Here is a 17736-nt window from a genome sequence, read left to right on the forward strand (position 1 = left end):
CACATTCTTGTGTTTCCAGCCTCTCCTGTCACTATAACTCTCCTCCATTCAGCTGCTGAAGCAACGAATACCCCATTGTTGCAGCGAGGAATTAATCTGCTTCTCATTGAAACAAACGATAAAAGATTTCTACATTTTTTTGTATATTTTAATTAGAGAAAATAAGGAAAATTTGTAGATAAAAAAATGTAGAGGTCAGGAAGATAATGGATGAGGAAGAGGAGCAGGAGGATCCCAGTCCTTCCAGTGCTGTTACTACTGGAAACCTGATTTATATGACATCCTAATCCAAAGAAAAACTCCCCACACCACCCATTTCCAGTCATCTCTACCCTTTTCCCACTTCTTTAAAGCGTAAACACACATTCATCTTGGTGGTTTCGCCGTCGCACAATGCTCAGAAGGAGCCAAAGAAGAAAAAAACGTCTAAATCAGCCTTGACAGCATTCCTCCAGGGGCTCTGCCTCCTCTTTCTGAGGCCTCCTGTGGGGCTGAGCTGAGCAGTACAGTACAAAGTCAACGGCTGAAGTGCTTTAAGTGGAAGTCACTGAGGCATCAGCGATAAAACACTTTTCTCCTGAAAAGGCTCTGTGGGGTGTGAATGAGGGCAGCGGCGCCTGTCCTCCTCTTGGTCTTGTGGCTTCATTCTTCTGGTCTGCAGGATGGAACGCAAGAAAAACAAGACTCAAAAAAAAATGCTAGCAGAAATAAAATGCAACTAACCCCTAAATATATATATATATATATAGATATATACAGTATATACTGTATATATCTATAGCTGATAACTTGTATATACTGTGTATATATATATATTGCTGATAACTTGTCTAAATAGATTATTTAGGGTTCTATATCTGTGTTTGTGTGAATTTTGCTGAGCTGCAGTGTTGTTGCCATAACAACCAACAGTTTAAAAAAAATAATTTTATGAAGAAAAGTCAGAGTGGTCCAAGAAGTCAATAAATATAGCAACAAAGTGCCTCTATCTTCCTGACCAAGCCCCTCCCCCCATCTAATTTCCATTCTTAGCCACGCCCCCTCCATAGCTCTTGGCTCCGCCCACTTGGGCATTTTGCAGAATTTGTCAAAAGTCTTATGGTTTCATAGTTTTCACTTACACTGTAGAGGTGATCTATTATTCTTCCCTGAACAGGTTAAAATATATCTGTGGTCTATTCAAAACATTTTAAACACATTTATTAAAATTCTTTCAGTTCTGCCTGTTTTGAGCTTCTTTCAAAATGAGCTTCTTTAACAACCTCAAGCTGCTGCTGACCACACCCCCCATCTCAACATTTACACTCACACATGAAAATGGCTGCAAACAGATATGCAATTGTAGAACCGTACAGCTTTGAAAAGCAGAATTGGAGAGTCCTGCACAACCAGCAAGAAAAGAGTAAGTGGTGTCTGGATGGTAAGTCAACAACAAAACACTTGTCTTTTCCAGCAGCCAATCCAAATGTGCTCGAGTTCAGCTGGGGTTGCTAGGAAACGGGCTTGGCTCGTGGAATATGACTTAATTTGGAGGTTTTTGAAACGACTCGTTTTCCAGAAACCAAAAAACATTAATTTATTGACAAAAACAGCTGGGAGGGCAGAGCTTGGGCCTTTTCAAACCAGTAAAGACACAAATAGAAAATAGAAACATGCAAAATGTGACATTTTCATAATAGGGCCCCTTTAAATTTTTGTGTGTATTAGGGTTTCTTAAAATGGGGATCAGGGCCCCAGGGGGGTCGTGGGACACCAAGTGAGGGGTCGCAAAATGCTTTAGTGATGTCACACCTGAGGTTTATACAGGGACAAAATTTAACAAATAAATATATTACGAAATAAATAAATGTACCATTAAATAATGTACAGTAATACACATTTTAATCATTTTTATACAATAAATTCATTTTAAAACGCTCTATAAATGTATTTGTAAATAAATAGATAATTTTATGTATTTTTACAGGGTTGCCAGTTTCTGACACTGTTATTTTGGGAGTGACAGGCTGAAATGTTTGGGAATCCCTGATATATATCATAATGTTTTTAAAATTCACGATTTTAACTGAATTCATGGTTGTATCTCATAAAGATCATTTTCATTTCCATGACCAAGTTTAACAAATGAAAGAGGAAAAAGAAATGAGTGATGAAGTTTTATTTACATAACCAAACTTAGTTGTGCCACTACAAACATTTTAGTCTTAATAATCCAGTTTCAGTTAATATCGTAAAAATTTAAATGCAGATTTATTCAACGTGGAAGAGGAGAATTACTGACTGAAAGCTTTAGTTTGGAGTTCTAACCAATGTGTCTGTAATTCATGATAGTAGGAAAACATCACATATGACAAAAAACTGGAGGCTAATCTAAAGCACAAACACTCTATATATTTATGCTCCCCTTCTGACCAGCATTGTTACTCTGATGTGCTCAGGTTTGTTCAAATGCATGTTTACCCTGAATAACCAACTTTAAATGAACAATTGGTTGGTTGTGTGAGGCTCACTGTTTTCCACATAAACGTTTTTTCTTTTAACTCCACTACATTAATGTAGTTGTCAAAATGTTATTTTATCCGTTACATGACTCAACCTGCGTAAATTTGTCCTAAAAAGCTACTTTAAGCTAATGCTACACATGCTGTGGATGGAAGGGAAGTTAAAATTCGGATTATACTGTAGATCCTGCCTAATGCTATCGCTTTCATTTTGCTCAGACACAGAGGGGGAAAAAAGCAGCAACTAAATGTTGCTACTCTGTGTTGCTAATTGTGGTAGCAACACAGAATAGCAACATTGGGCTGATTTAACATGATCTGTGAATGTCAGTGGATGTTTTGTACTAACAGTAAAATGGTTTCTATTTTAAAATATGCACACTTTTGAGAGCCAGTAATAAGAAATGTTCTCATGTTTGAGATTTTAACTTGTACATTTCTTCAGAGTTTCTTCCAGACTGTAATTTGGTATCTCAAACAAAAATAAAGGGACAGGAAAGTAAATCCCTTTAAGGATTTTAACAAATAAAACTGCAGTTTTCAGTTGGATTTGACTGAAAATCCAATAAAAATGCAAAATAACTATTACTATTATTATAATAATAGTAAAATCCCTGCTTCAGAATGTGGCTTTCTTAAACACAACAACAGAAGTGCAGCAATAAAACATGAAGCAGCATTACAGAGGTTCCCTTGGCTGCTGCAGCCTTGATTAAAATATATACACTGCCCTCTACTGGATAAAAATATAAACTACACCCAGTGAGTTTTAAGTGCAAAATGCACAAAATTCAAGTTTTTGGTGCCATAAAACAGGACTGAATACATAAATTGTAGAAAAATAACACATTTGATTCAACATTTGGCATCTGTTTACTTTTCAGAGAAAGGCAACTTTACAAAACAAGCTGACCAGAACCAAACAGAACAGTTTGGTCAAGGAAAGTCCGACTTGGGGAGCGTTTGACCTGCACAGCGTGTTTTAGCGATGCTGTCCTTTATGGGAACGGGTCGTCCGGTGTGTAATTAAAACTAGCATCCAGGAACACGGCCAGGGTTCCCAGGGTGGTGATGATGACAAACAGCCACAGGAAGAGGCGGTCCACCACCAGGGCGATGAACTGCCAGTCTCCTGTCATCTGGAACACAAACGGTACTTCCTGTTAGCGCTGACTCGGCTCCATTCAGCGCCACAAATCAGAGCTGGTTTGGGCCTAATGGTGCATAAAGTACTCCGCTCTAGTACTTCAGTAAAAGTATTGATACTCATGATTAAAGCTCGCTCAAATACAAGTAAACATGGCTCAGTCAAAAGGTTCCTCATGTTCAAGTACATAAGTAGTTACATATGAAGATACTCAAAAGTACAAATTGTGTTTTCTAATATCAATACATTTCTGTATATTTTTTCTAAGTGCTTTTAGAGAACCCTGGAACTTGCTGACATCTACTAAAAGTCTAACCCCTGTGAAAAACTTCTACGGCAGCATATTAAGGTCATTGTAGGAAGGAAAAAAACTTTCCACCAAAAAAAAACCACTCCAATATTTTTCACTTTTTTAACTCATGGAATGTCCAATTTGTGAGAAAACACTCTGAAATTTTGAGATTAATCTTTGAAATTTTCAAAGAAAAACTTTGAAATGTCTTAGTTCACAAGGTTTTTCCCCGAACATTTGAGATTAATTTAAAAATTTGTTTTTTTTACAAATTGGACATTTTTTAGGTCAAAAAGTCAAAAACAGACTTTTGAATTTCTTTTTTAGTTTAAAAGTTGAAACTCTAAATTTCCAAAGAGTTTCAAACGTCAAACATTTTTCAACTTCTGAAACTGAGAAATGTCCAAGTTTTTTCTAGAAATGTTCTGAGATCAATATCAAATTTTCGGAGTTTTTTTTCCTCAGAAATTTTGACTTTAAATCAGAAATAAAAATCTTTTTCTTCCAGAAAAGTTCTGAGATTAATCTTGAAATATCAAAGTTTTTTGGCGGAAATTTGTTCTTTTTTTTCTGTCTACGATGGCCCTCATATGCTGTTGTACAAACTTAGGCATAAAAATGTAATTAAAAAGTGACAAATATTTCCTTTTTCTATTATTATCATCATTTAAATTAAAACATACCAAAACCTATAAGAAGGAAAAAACAAGGAGATTCTCCCCACTAACAGCAACACTGGTAATGAAATGGTGCCATAATTAACATAGAAGCTTACAAACATCAGACATTGAGCTAACAGCGGACTACAAAGCCATTCTGAGTCAAAAGAACGAGCTTCCTAGAAATGTAGTGCAGTCGAAAGTTAAAAGTTCCCCAAAATAAATAATCAAATAAAGATACTCAAAAAATGTACTTAACTACAGTACTAAAGTAAATGTATTTATTTACAATCCGCCACTCGTACGGCCCAAACACTCACCGAATCGTCCGTGTCCTGCTTCTTCAGCTGCTCGGCTATGTAGGTCACGGCATCGATGGCCGACTTCAGGTTAGGAGGGAGGATCAGGCAGAACCGGTCCGAGTCCGGGAGCTGCTGGAGCTGCACTGTGCTCTCACACCTGAAATAAACGCACAAAGGGAATGAGTGAGGAATGAATTTCTAACTAACCCAAAATGTGGCTAGCTTAGCTACCTTAGCTTACTACATCGTCATCATATTAATTTAATGAATTTTTGGTACCTGAATGAAAAATGGTGGAAATTTTGGCCTCAAAACATGAGTGACAATATAAAAACTAAGATAAAACTTGGCAGTTAGCAGTAACGTACTAACAGTTAGCACACCAGCTAGCAAACCGTGTTAAAATTCTATCAGTAACTATGGTTAGTTTTTTGTATTGTATCAATTAAATGAACATTATTAAGATTTTGATAACAAAACATCTGACTGTACATACAGATTGATGCATCCAAACGGTACTTAGCATGTAAGATTAGCATACCAGCTTAGCATACGAGCTAAACGTAATCCATTAAAATTCTGTCACAATTAGCAGATTTAATGTGATGACTTTCTGTGTTGTTTCAGTTAAATAAACATTTAAGTTAGAATTCAGACCACAACAAAATCAAAACTGATAAATTCAGAGAAATCCTAGGATAAAAATTTTGCATATTAGCTTAAAACTAGAAAATTCCTGAAGAAATTTAACTGGGGCCTGCCAAAGTGTGCTGGTCGGTTTAGACACAGAGTTCTGATGCTAAAAATTAGCATGAAACCCTGCTTATAAAATATATATTATATATATAAAATATTAAAATATAATACTTATAAAGAAAGCACAGAGTAATTCAAACTACAGTTACAGAGAGCAACAGAAAAACGGGGGAGGGGCTGACAGTTACTGGTTGCCACGGCAACCACCAACTGCCAAGGGCGGAGTAACAGGAGAAAATACCTTTTTGACTCTACAAAATGAATTTAAAGAACAAGTAAACCAGTTTTGACAAACTTTACAGGTTATAATTTTGTTAAAACAAAACTCGTTTTTTAAAAGCGCGTGAGCTAAAGGCTCGCTTGTCATTTCTAAACATTAGGGTGAGCGTTTTACGCTTTTAGCTTCGTCTCAAACCCAGGTAATCACAATGTTCAGCTCTCCAGCAATCTGCGGTATTGAATGTGGCCAGTATGCATCACGCACAGCACTATGAACTGTTCCTTTTCACTAATCTACAAACACACACATCACCCTTCAATCAGCTGCTTCATTCATGTGTTGTCGCACCGTCTCTGTGTGTCTGGCTCGTCTGAGCCCTCCCTCCTGCTGGTGCCACACTTTACCACCACGCACGCCGTGTAACTGTACACTACATACACAGACTGTATAATAAATGGCCTCACTGTGACAGGTGTGCGCACACTTATACAACCGGAATGCATTCAAAGAAATAAAAGTGTTCCAGGAATCGATTGATGAAGGACCAGGAAAGCTAATTGTGTATCCAGGACAGTAATTTGATAACAAATTTGCTGGACATTTTGAGATCATTTTCAAGTAATATATTGACAATAGTTCAGGTTCGCCCACTCAAAGACCAGTAAATTTTAATTTTGTACAGAACACTCCACACTGACACTGGAAGACATTTTAAATGTCCAAAAAAAACCCCAAAACAATCATTTGTATTTATTTATTTCAAGTAGATCTATCACAATAAGTAATAAATCAATTCACCAGATGATAAATTAAAACTAACTAAAAACAATTTCCATTTGCATGATTTATAATTTTTCTCTTTCTACCAAAACCTTGACACCAGAGTCCAGTCTGGTCTTTTGGTCTCAACTAGCTCTATTTTGGAGGATAATTAAGTCTTCAGAAACTTCATAATTCATATTATTTGTCGTTTATCTATTTGGATATTCCAATGTTAAACGTTCATTAGAATTTAAAGTTGTGTTCTTGCATTATTATGCCATTACGTTTATATTACTTGAAAGTAGTCTCAAAACAACAATATTATCATTTATCGCAATAACTTCTGGGACAATTTATTGTCAACCATCTGGACATGAGATAAACACTTTTTGTCCCACAGTTTCTACCAAATTAAAACTCACAAACGGGTAAAATTAACCAAAATACCTTCAGTCTGATTGCCTTGCAAGCTAAACAGCACAAGTAAAATGCAGACATGTCGATGAAAGCTCTTTGTTTCTACTCCATTGAACATCAGGCCTCTTGTGGCCCGATCACTCAACAATGGCGGCCATCTCTCCCTTTCTGTTCTTTCGCCACCCTCCTCCTCCTTTCAGTGGGATTACCCCCTAATGCCCAACCTAAATAGAGGCTTAGTCGCTGGCGACTGTCAATGGAAGTGTGGGGCTTAGCTGAGGCTGAATCTGATGCCTCTGGAACGGGCCGGGAGATGCCGAGGAACCGGGCCTGGTTCATGAGAGCGCCGAAATGCTTCTGATGCCAGAGTCAAGTGGCAAGTTTCAAGAATTTATTTTTCAATATTAGCCACAGTGAAGTCAGCTGTAACTTTATATCTTTAAAATAAACATGTACAAATGAAATAATTTATTTTTTTATTACATTTCAAACAAATCCCAAAAAGTAGGCCAAGTTACAAATTCTGAAATTTTAAAGGTTAGGATGGGTCTGTCAGTTATATAAAACATGCTTCTTACATTTTTGTTTTTTTACATGAAATCATTTGTAGAAAATGAGATTTCAGTCGGGTTATTTCAGACTATTGTCTGTTTTAGGACGTCTTGTCGCTTTAAATCCCAATAAGCTGCTGCTGGCTCCCAAATCAACGTTTACACTCGCACGTGAAAAAGGCTACAAAAAGATGCGCAATTATACAATCATACATCTTTGAAAAGCAGAAGTGGAGCTTCCTGCACACCCAACAAGAATGCTGCAAGTGGTTTCTGGATGGTAAGTCAACAACAAAGCACTTGCCTTTTCCAGCAGTCATTGTACAGCGCATACAGCGGTAAATAGCATAAATAAAATGAATAATGGAGGTGAAAATGCAAAGAAGGATTCATCATAAAATCAAAAAGATGATGGACAACCCTGACCATCCTCTTCATGAGACTGTCTTGGGAAAACAGAGTATTTTCAGTCAGAGGCGTCTTCAGATTCACTGTAATATAAACTGCTACAGGAGATGTTTCCTGCCAAAAGCCATCACTGTCGACGATAACTCTGACAAGAATTGAATTAATGAGTTACAGTACAACATCATTTAATTTCCTTTTCCTCGGCTGGGTTGCTAGGTAACGGCAAAGTGCTTTTTGAATGTGACTGTCACAATAAGCAATAAATCAATGGCATAATTAATTAAAACACTTGATAATTTCCTTTCTGATATTTTTTGAAGGGCAATTTTGTTGAGATATTCTACTCTATTTTATTTATGTTTTTATTTGCAAGTGGTTTTTATTTCCGTTTTAATTGTTTTTGTTGTTGTGTTTTATTTTGAATAATTAACAAATCTTCTAGTTAGAGTGTGAAATGTTCTGTACAAAATTAAAGTTTGTTTTTAACAGGGCTAGCTTGCATTATTGTTCCATTATCAATATATTACTTGAAAATGGTCTCAAAACAACAATAGTATCATTTATTGCAATAATTACCTTCCGGCAGGATATTCCATTGTGAAAGGTGTAATAGTGACTTAACAATCGGGAGGATTTTGAAACAGCTCACTTTCCAGACACCAAAAAACATTATTTATTGCCAAAAAAGTTTTATTTTCGTAAGCAGTAGAGACCTAAAAGGAAGTATAAAAATGTCCAAAATGTGAATTTTATATAAAAGGTCTCCTTTAATCTAAGAATTTGCTTTTTCTTTGACCTAAGCATAACCTTACCTCCCTCTCCATGGTAAGACAAGATCAGGGTTGATCTTGCGGAATAAGTACTCTCCTCCAGGTTGGCGTCCACTGAAAGCACGGAACGACGTGTCGTCCTTCTCAGAGTCCTTCTCCAGTAAAGGTTCTTCTGGGTTTGGTCTCATCATGCCAATGTATCTGGGCAGGATGTGAATGAACACCTGCAAATTTAGGTTTATCAGTAAAGTGAAGCTGTCAAATGGGATTTTAAATTGGTACTGACCCTTTACACGTAACATTACACTTTTCAGAAAGTGTGCCATCCGCCATGATGCATTAGATTTGTAGCCTACAGTTGATAGCCTAGCATCACTTTTATTCAGTTGATTTCACTGTAAAATGGTCATAGTTGCTACATGATCGGCTGCAAACAGACAAGTATGCAAACTAAACTTATTTTTTTGTGCAACTTTTAATGAGGAAGGAAGACGGTGGCAAAGGCTAGCAGGAAGGACTAGCAGACCTCAGTGTACTTGTGGATTTGAGCCAACACTTTTTTACAAAGTACACAGAATAAAGTTCATATGCTTTATAAGCAAGTATGATGCAATCAGATATATGCATTATTGCACGTGTCTAATCTTTAGTAACCATGGAGACAATGCCGCACCACCATGTAGCCCATCATGTATGAACAAAACGGGTTAGCATCTAAACTTTTAAGTCAAACAGTGAAACGGTGTTTATGACAAGTCTAGCTAGCCATTTCCAACTTTTGTAACCACTGCCGTCTATTAGCCCCAACTACGTGTGCTACTTTAACAGACAAACTAGCTCAACGTGAACAAGCAGAAACTATAACTATATTGGAAAAACAATCATGTTCAATACTCCTGTTCCTAATTTAGGATGTCCATCATGGCACGTCAACGTGATTAAGTGACGTAGTTGCAAAGTGTCAATAGAAAGGCGATTCTTACCTTCCTAACCCAGTTTGGCATGATGTGGGTGCTGGGCGTTCGGTGGTGCAGGTTGAGGACGACGACGCTCAGGATGACGGAGAAGGTGACCAGGATCATGGTGAACATGACATATTTGACGATAATAGGGATGCCGAGTGAAGTTTCAGGGACTCTGTCGGCCAGCAGCAACATAAAGACAGTGAGAGCGATCAGGACGGAAATGGAGAGAGTCATCTTCTCCCCTGGAAACAGAAGAGTAAAAAAACAAGTTAGGATTTATACACAAGCTCCCTACTAGAGCAAGAATAAATAGCTCCAAACAGTGTTCATATTTGCTTTAAAAGAGAGCAATTCTGATTTTAAAGATTTTGCCCATTTTTTACTTTTCCAAACCTAATAATGGAGTCATCATCTTTCGCTAAAAGTCCAATGGTCTCCTCACAATCTGAGAGCCTCCAACTGGTCAAATATTCATCGGCTCAGACAGAGTGTCTGCACCATGTAGCATGTGTTGTTTATGGCAAAGTAGTTTAAATCATGTGGAGTAAATTCAGGAAAAGTTGGCAATTTTTATCAAATTAAGGAGGTTTGGGTCGTTCTTTGAGCTAGCCATTTCCAACATTTGTAAACACAGCGGTCCATAAAACCCAAGTTACGATGGCACATAAAGGACACTGTTGATTAAAAAAAAGAGGAGTACATTTCTGCCCGAAATTTCTGAGTTTTGAAAGTCAGAAAAGTTTTGACTTTTGAGACTTTTTTCCAGCAAATTTTTCACTTTTCAAACTCAGACATTTCAATGTTTTTTGTAGAAAATTTCTGACAATCTCAAAATGTCTGTTTTTTCTAGATGTTTTGCAAAAGGTCAAGAGCAGCTTATGATGATCCCACATAAAGCATCAGTTTCTGTATTAATTTCATGCTGACCTGCTCCAGGAGGCAGATAGAAGACGAATATAGCCAACACACTGGTGAGGATGCAGGGCACGATGATGTTGATGATGTAGAAGAGAGGCTTCCTCTCTATGATGAGGTAGAAGGTGATGTCCTCGTACAGATCATCTCCAACGTTCTTCCTGCTTGGTTTGTGACGTATGGCCCATTCTCCATTCTCTGTGGCGAAGGAAAAGACACGCCAACATGTCAAAGAAATTAATAAGTACCAGAATAAATGGGTTTAGATAAATGTCTGTTTGGAACAAACCTGTGAAAGCATTTTTATCAATTACGATCTCATGGATTTCTGTCCCGTTCTCATCAAGGTAGACCTGCAGGTCGACCTCTGAAGAGTCGTAGGTGTACGAGCGGAAAACCATGCTGCAGTTTTGCCAATCAAATGGGAAATATGCCACCTACAGATTATATAACAGAACCAAACACAATATACTTTTATTTACCATCAACAAGAAGCTATATTTTTGTCTCAAGCTACTACTAGCCTGTTTACAAGCTTTCAAATTTTTGACACCAAGTTAATGTAGTAAAAAGCCAGAAAATTGGGATTTGATAGACACAAACTATTCATTTATAGGATCTAGGTTAGTTTTATACCTCAATGGAGCAGGAGCTACGGTAGATGGCAGGTGGCAACCAAGAGACCATACCATTACTGTAAACCAAGACGTTAACGTACAGAGCCACGTCAAACTGCCCGTCGTGACTGTGAGGGGGAATAAAGACAAACGTGAGACCTTTACACACATTTATGCATAAAATCACTCATTTATTTATTGCATCAAACCTGTTGCCTCAGTCATGATGGGTTATTGTGTTGGTGGAGACACGTCACTCACTTGTTTATGAGGTAGATGTCAGGACGCCACACCTTGTTGGGAGGAATCCTCACAACAGCAATGTTGTCGTATTCCTCCGGTTTCCATGACAACCTGTAGTCTGTCCAGTTCTGGGATGGATGCAGAAAAAACAGAAGACAAAAGAAGACCAGATATTTTTTGAGTAACTGACGTCAATGCTGGCTACCCTGAGCAGAGATTAAATCCATTAGTTAAATATATTGAAGTTTTACACTATATTATTAAGTTTTACAAAGTACAATTAAGTTTTACAAAGTAAAATGCTGTATTATGCCCATTGTAGAAAGAAAAAATGAGAATAAAATTCCACAAAAAATATTAGTTGTTTACTAGAAAAAAACTCAGAAATTCCTGAGTCTGAAAAGTCAAAACTTTTCAACTGTAGAAACTCTGAAAATTTCCAAAAGTTTAACATTTTTGACTTTGAAATCTCCAATGGAAATTTACAAGTTTTTTTTTAAAGAAAATTTCTAAGCTTAATCTTAAAATTTCTAGAACCTTTTCCACTTTCAATTTCAGAACTGTCCTTGTTTTTTCTAAAAATGTTCTGAGATTGATTTCAACATTTCTGAATTTTTTGGCGGGAAATTCACTCCCTTGTTTCTTCTATCTACAACGACCCTACAACCATTAAAGGGATCCACAACTAGTTGTAACAATAAACTTTGATAAATATTCTCTTCAGATGTGAAAACAATACAGGGAAAAATACCATAGGTCAAGTTTTCTATTAAATTTAAAGAAAATATTGCTGCAAAGACATCATGTTGGATAGATGATGTATGCTACATGCTAATGCTAGCGCCGTTCACTCTGAACAGTCATTTTTGTACCTTGTGTCGTGTTACAAAGATTTAAAGATGATTCATTGACACTTTAAACATCCATTCATTACCCACTGATTAGTTTAGATTCCATGTTAGCTCCTGCTAATGCTGTTAGCTCCTGCTAATGCTGTTAACTATAGCTAATATGGTAAACAGTAGCTCCAAAGTCAATCACATTTGTTTGGTTCAATAAATATTTTGTGTATATATAAAAGGCAAGCTCTGTAAGCAATAAATATAATAAAGATTTTTGAAGTAATTATGAGTTTTTATGTATGATAAACAACAACATTTAGGTTGATGCATAAATTACAACATATTTAGACCAGCATGTTCATCTAGTGGTGGATCCCTTTTGGGAGTCAGAAAGTGGGTTGGTGTTACAGAAAAGTGTTTTTATGTCCATACCAGATTCATGAACACGTTTGTTGTCATCTCGCTGTTCTTTTCATTCTGTAGCAGGACAGAAAGGAAAACGTTCATGTTCGTTAATGTATGCTGTTGACATCTAGATTTACTTTGTCACAATATGTTGTTTTGGATAATCAGGGAAATACACTGTCTAGTCATACTTTTGCACATTTATTTAGCAGGAAAAAACTGTACTTCTTTAAAAACAATTTTTACATGGCACCATATGTATCTACATTATTGGTTTCCCTGCTTCTAACAGGCTGTATGACTCCTCTGTGCCTGTAGGACAGAACTTTGTGTTCTTTGGTAATATTTCCAAAGCTTGTAGCCTTCAGAGTGAGATTATTTATCCTCCTTTTTCCATTTAGAAGACTATCAGTTACCTTTACAGTCCTGAGAGCCATTTTTTCCATCCATCTAGCTAAATCAAATTTGTTTAGCGCCACAAAAGCTACATGCAAAAAATTTTATTATTTTTACAATATCTACTACAAGACATTTATTTAGCTTTTTAAATTAAAGAGCAACAATGTCCACTTTGGTTTTAAGTTTTAGAATAATGAAAATGGTTTCGTATTCTCTCAAGTTTAACATTCTAAAAATTTTACTTGGTCTAGTTTGTAGTACAAATATCTTTGTTCACACAATAAGACAAAGCTAACTTATAGAAGCTTGTTTAACATCAATAATCCCTTACTATTGATGAAAAGTACTAGTTTCACTGGCAGATTGTTTCATTTACAACACAGAAATAAACAAAGTAAAATAATCTGTCTGGAAAAACACTACTTTTTATCAATATTAACAAATTATTCACTCAAAAAAAACCTTCTATTTGCACTCAAACCTACAACCAAAAGGTACGATTTTGTTTTTGTTTAGTCTAATTGCCAACTCTGAAATTAACTCAATAAGTGTTTACAATGGAGTCCCACCTCTCCTGTATACACATCTTAGTCAGTAATAAGTGAGGGTTTCTATTGGTTTTGCTGGACATTTACCAAGCCGATGAGCTGGGACAGCGTCATCCCCACGCGCACCGTCACCCTCTCCTTCCAGTGGCGAGCCGGCCTGACCTTCACGTTGTAGTCCTGGAACAACTTCTCATGGAGTCTTCGCTCCGTCTCTGAGGCGCCTGGAGGACCAAATATTCACTGTGACGAATAGTGCAGGAAAGAAATGTGAAACGGCTTAAAGGATGGTTGGACAAAGTGCGCTTGAACTCCCAGCGTAAGCCTCTGAAAGGCAGCGTGTTTGATCTCTGGATCGATAAGTCGCACCTGCTGCGGTTTGGTGTTGTGTTCAATTCCCACTAAGATTAAAGGCTAAAAATATCATCTGACTCTATCTACAGGATGCACGGGTGATCTGTTATTTAATGTAGAGGTCACCGACCTCATGGCCGCTCGGTGGCAAAGAGAGAGCGTCTCATAGTAGGCGGTGAGTAAACTCGCAAAAAAAAAATTTTTTTTTTAAATGTGGTGATGAGGACTTCCTGGGAGACTCTCAGTAAAAGATGACCCTAAAGTATTTTTGTATAGTTTCTACACTAGAAATAAGACAAAACTAACTTACAAGTAACTTTCAACAAGAAATAGGAGCTTGTTTTAAGTCCTAAATTCTTGAATATTGATGAAAAAGTATTAGTTCCATTGGCAGATTATTTTACTTAACGGAACAAGTGCTTTTTAAAAAAAATCAATACTAAGGAATTATTTATTTTAAACAAGTTCCTATATCTTTCTAAAAAGTTATTTATAAGTTAGTTTTGACTTATTTCAAGAGTACTAAGATATTTGCACTAGAAATTAGGCAAAAATACTTGGTAAAATGTTGTCTTTGCACTGAATATATATCGCCATAGAAACGTGACAGATAATACAAGTGATATATTAATAATATTCAATATGTAGAATAGGGGCTGAATATGTAGAATAGGGGCTGCACAGTGGCGCAGTTGGTAGCACTGTTGCCTTGCAGCAAGAAGGTCCTGGGTTCGATTCCCGGCCAGGGTCTTTCTGCATGGAGTTTGCATGTTCTCCCTGTGCGTGCGTGGGTTCTCTCCGGGTACTCCGGCTTCCTCCCACAGTCCAAAAACATGACTGTCAGGTTAATTGGTTTCTCTAAATTCTCCCTAGGTGTGAGTGTGTGTGTGCATGGTTGTTTGTCCTGTATGTCTCTGTGTTGCCCTGCGACAGACTGGCGACCTGTCCAGGGTGTACCCCGCCTCTCGCCTGGAACGTAGCTGGAGATGGGCACCAGCAACCCTCCCGACCCCATTAGGGACAAGGGTGAACAGAAAATGGATGGATGGATGGATATGTAGAATATTCACTGAATTCTGACCCAGAGGAAAGGCTTTAGCTGCTCAACCTCTCACAGCCAGCTAGGCAAGGTTGGTGGACTCAACCAACTCACTCACTCATTGGTTACCTAGCAACTCACTCACTCTTTGGTCACCTAGCAACAACATGCTGAGCAACTGCCACAGCAGCAATTTAAAGCTCCACCATTGTGCCTCATAAGTGCTTAAAAATAAGAAACAACAAAAACTGTGAATAAAACAGGGAAGACCATAGTACCAGTTTGACAGCATTTCAGATATTTAAAATAAATAAATAATAATTAATTATCAATAGACAATTATGGATATCGACTGATATGAAACACTTATACCGTGGTAGGTTTTTCAGGCATATCATCCAGCCATACCCTAAAGATATGATGGGATGGATTTGGTGAACATCCTTGGCGGAAAATAACGTTTAACTCGACATTCAAAGCCTTGTAACATTGACAAAACAAAGTGATCTAAAACAAAAACTGTCTTAACAACCACAAGGGTTCAATTACTGTATTTCAATAAAATAATTAGCCCACAAGTCTCAAGTCCAAAATTCAACATAATCTGCAGTTGAATATCTTCTAAATTTCCTTCAGATGCGTCTATTTTTCACAAAGTTTTCATCTTAACCTCCGTTAAAAAAGGAAAAAAAAAATTTTTTTCAAATAACTTAAATAAATAAAATGTGAAATGTTCAAAAGCTGTTTAAATATTTATTTTAAAAATGTGATTTTAATCTGATGATCAAGCCTGATCTGAACACATATCCTGACTAACTCAATATGACTGTAAAAACTTTTTAAAAAGTTATCGTAAAAAATATAAATCAGACAGATGAATTAATTCAGGTTTTGATTGCATAAATAGAAAAATCAATCTTCAAAAGTTGCTGCAACCACATTTCAATATTTATTTAAAAATAATTTTAAAAATGTTTTAATTATTCGAGAAACAAAATTTAAGTTTTTCACAAGCTGTCAGACCTAATCATCAAAAGCAGCAGAAATATTCTTATCTTATCTCATCAATGAATCTGTGGAAAATGATATTTAAACTAATTAAAATTATTAATATAAGTAATTAAAATGACGCACAATTTTAGTCAGTTATCAGAAACTTTTAGAACAACAAAACAGCTTTTATGAACCACCAATATTGTTCTCCTGGTAACAGCAGGAAATAGGATTATGAGAGCTGAACTGGCTTAATAAATATAATAAATAAAATATAATTTTCAGGAGAGACAGTGAGGAACAAACAGGACACACAAAAGGGTCAACGAGTGTCATTCAGTGAGCTAATGTGACGGATACGCTGCGAGGAAGATGGATCAAAGGGATTTCTGGGACACCGTCTCCAACGGGGACGGAAATATTTTCTGATTAACAAACAATGACGTGTTGATTTCGTTCATTAGATGGTCCTGTGGAAGAAATAGATGACATTTTCCTTTTTTCATAAAAAATACAAACAGAAAGTATTGATAAATAGGTAATAAAAGTAAATATCCTGCTTTTTTTCCCGCGTGTATTTCAGCTGTAGAGGTTTATTTGTGTCTTTATTTTGTATTTGATGTTGTCAATAAAGAATATCGATGTCGGACTGCACCACAGGCCAAAGACCAGAAAAGGTCAACACCTTGTTTTCCTGAGTGTTATTCGGGGTCAAACAGGAATTGGGAGAGAATTACTTTTATTTTATTTAAATAGAATTATTTAATATCCAAATTTGTTTTAAAAAATTGCAAAAATAAAAAAGCAGATTTTTTCACTTTAATATCAATACATTTTAGTATTATGTACTGCTGCTCAGCAAAAACAATAAGGTTTGATTACAATTATTTTTTTTATTAGTTTGTTTACACAATCAGCAGAGAAAATATACAGAAAATATTTTGCTATTTTGATTGTGTATAAAATAAATAAAGATATAATAAATGTACACCTTCTTCAGTCCATTGACAGGAATTTAAACATTGTTCATCTATTTCTGTATTAGTTTTGTCTTGTGTTTTACCCTTCTTTTGCTTTCTAAATGTTTTTTACTTGTGTATGGAAAGGCTAAATCCTTCAATCAGACCTTATTCAGACACATACATGGGCCATGGAAAAACTGAAAAATTAGAAAGCAAACAATAAAAATACAAAGCAGTAGAAATTGAAGCAGAAAGTGACCGAAATAAATAAATAACAATAATAAAGATTTTAAAAATGCAAACTTTTAACATGTACATAATAAAATACATGTTAAAAATAGGTAGATTTCCTACCTGTGGAGGTGAAACAAAGAATGCAGCAGATTGTGAGAAATGAGTCCATGTTGAAACTCAGCCTCATCCGACCCATGATGGCCACCATTACATCCTTGTTAAAGGCTGCAGTCGTTTTGACTCCTCGGTACCGAACCCCTGAATCCAGACTACGTCCTCCAGCGGGACACTCTGTCCGTCCGGCGCGTGTCTCTCCCGCCCCTTCGGATCTTTGTGGCTCCACTGGTCAAACCACGGCCTGATTGGGCACCCCATGCTGGGAGTCACGAAAGGGTGGAATGTGTTTGTACTGGGAGGCCTGCGGCGTGGACACCTGTT

General features: G+C 36.6%; 1 protein-coding gene across 2 annotated transcripts; it reads right to left on the bottom strand.

The window, feature by feature from the left end:
• Positions 1-586: 586 nt before the first annotated feature.
• On the bottom strand, positions 587-17531 carry LOC102220633 (acetylcholine receptor subunit beta-like). 2 transcript variants are annotated; one of them, XM_023346591.1, is made up of 12 exons: positions 17419-17531; positions 13807-13940; positions 12800-12844; positions 11544-11653; positions 11302-11410; positions 10955-11102; positions 10678-10863; positions 9769-9992; positions 8828-9009; positions 4920-5058; positions 3470-3640; positions 587-655 (listed from the first exon to the last, which is right to left on the bottom strand). In XM_023346591.1, the coding sequence occupies exons 1-11, from the start codon at positions 17504-17506 to the stop codon at positions 3500-3502; spliced, it is 1506 nt and encodes a 501-aa protein (XP_023202359.1). In that variant the 5' UTR covers positions 17507-17531; the 3' UTR covers positions 587-655; positions 3470-3499. The 2 variants fall into 2 exon arrangements, with proteins under 2 accessions (XP_023202359.1, XP_005810462.2); XM_005810405.3 differs by lacking the exon at positions 587-655 and having other exon boundaries at positions 3125-3640.
• Positions 17532-17736: the final 205 nt, after the last annotated feature.

Source organism: Xiphophorus maculatus, chromosome 14 (genome assembly GCF_002775205.1).
Source record: "Xiphophorus maculatus strain JP 163 A chromosome 14, X_maculatus-5.0-male, whole genome shotgun sequence".
In the NCBI taxonomy this organism is placed as follows: Eukaryota; Metazoa; Chordata; class Actinopteri; order Cyprinodontiformes; family Poeciliidae; genus Xiphophorus; species Xiphophorus maculatus.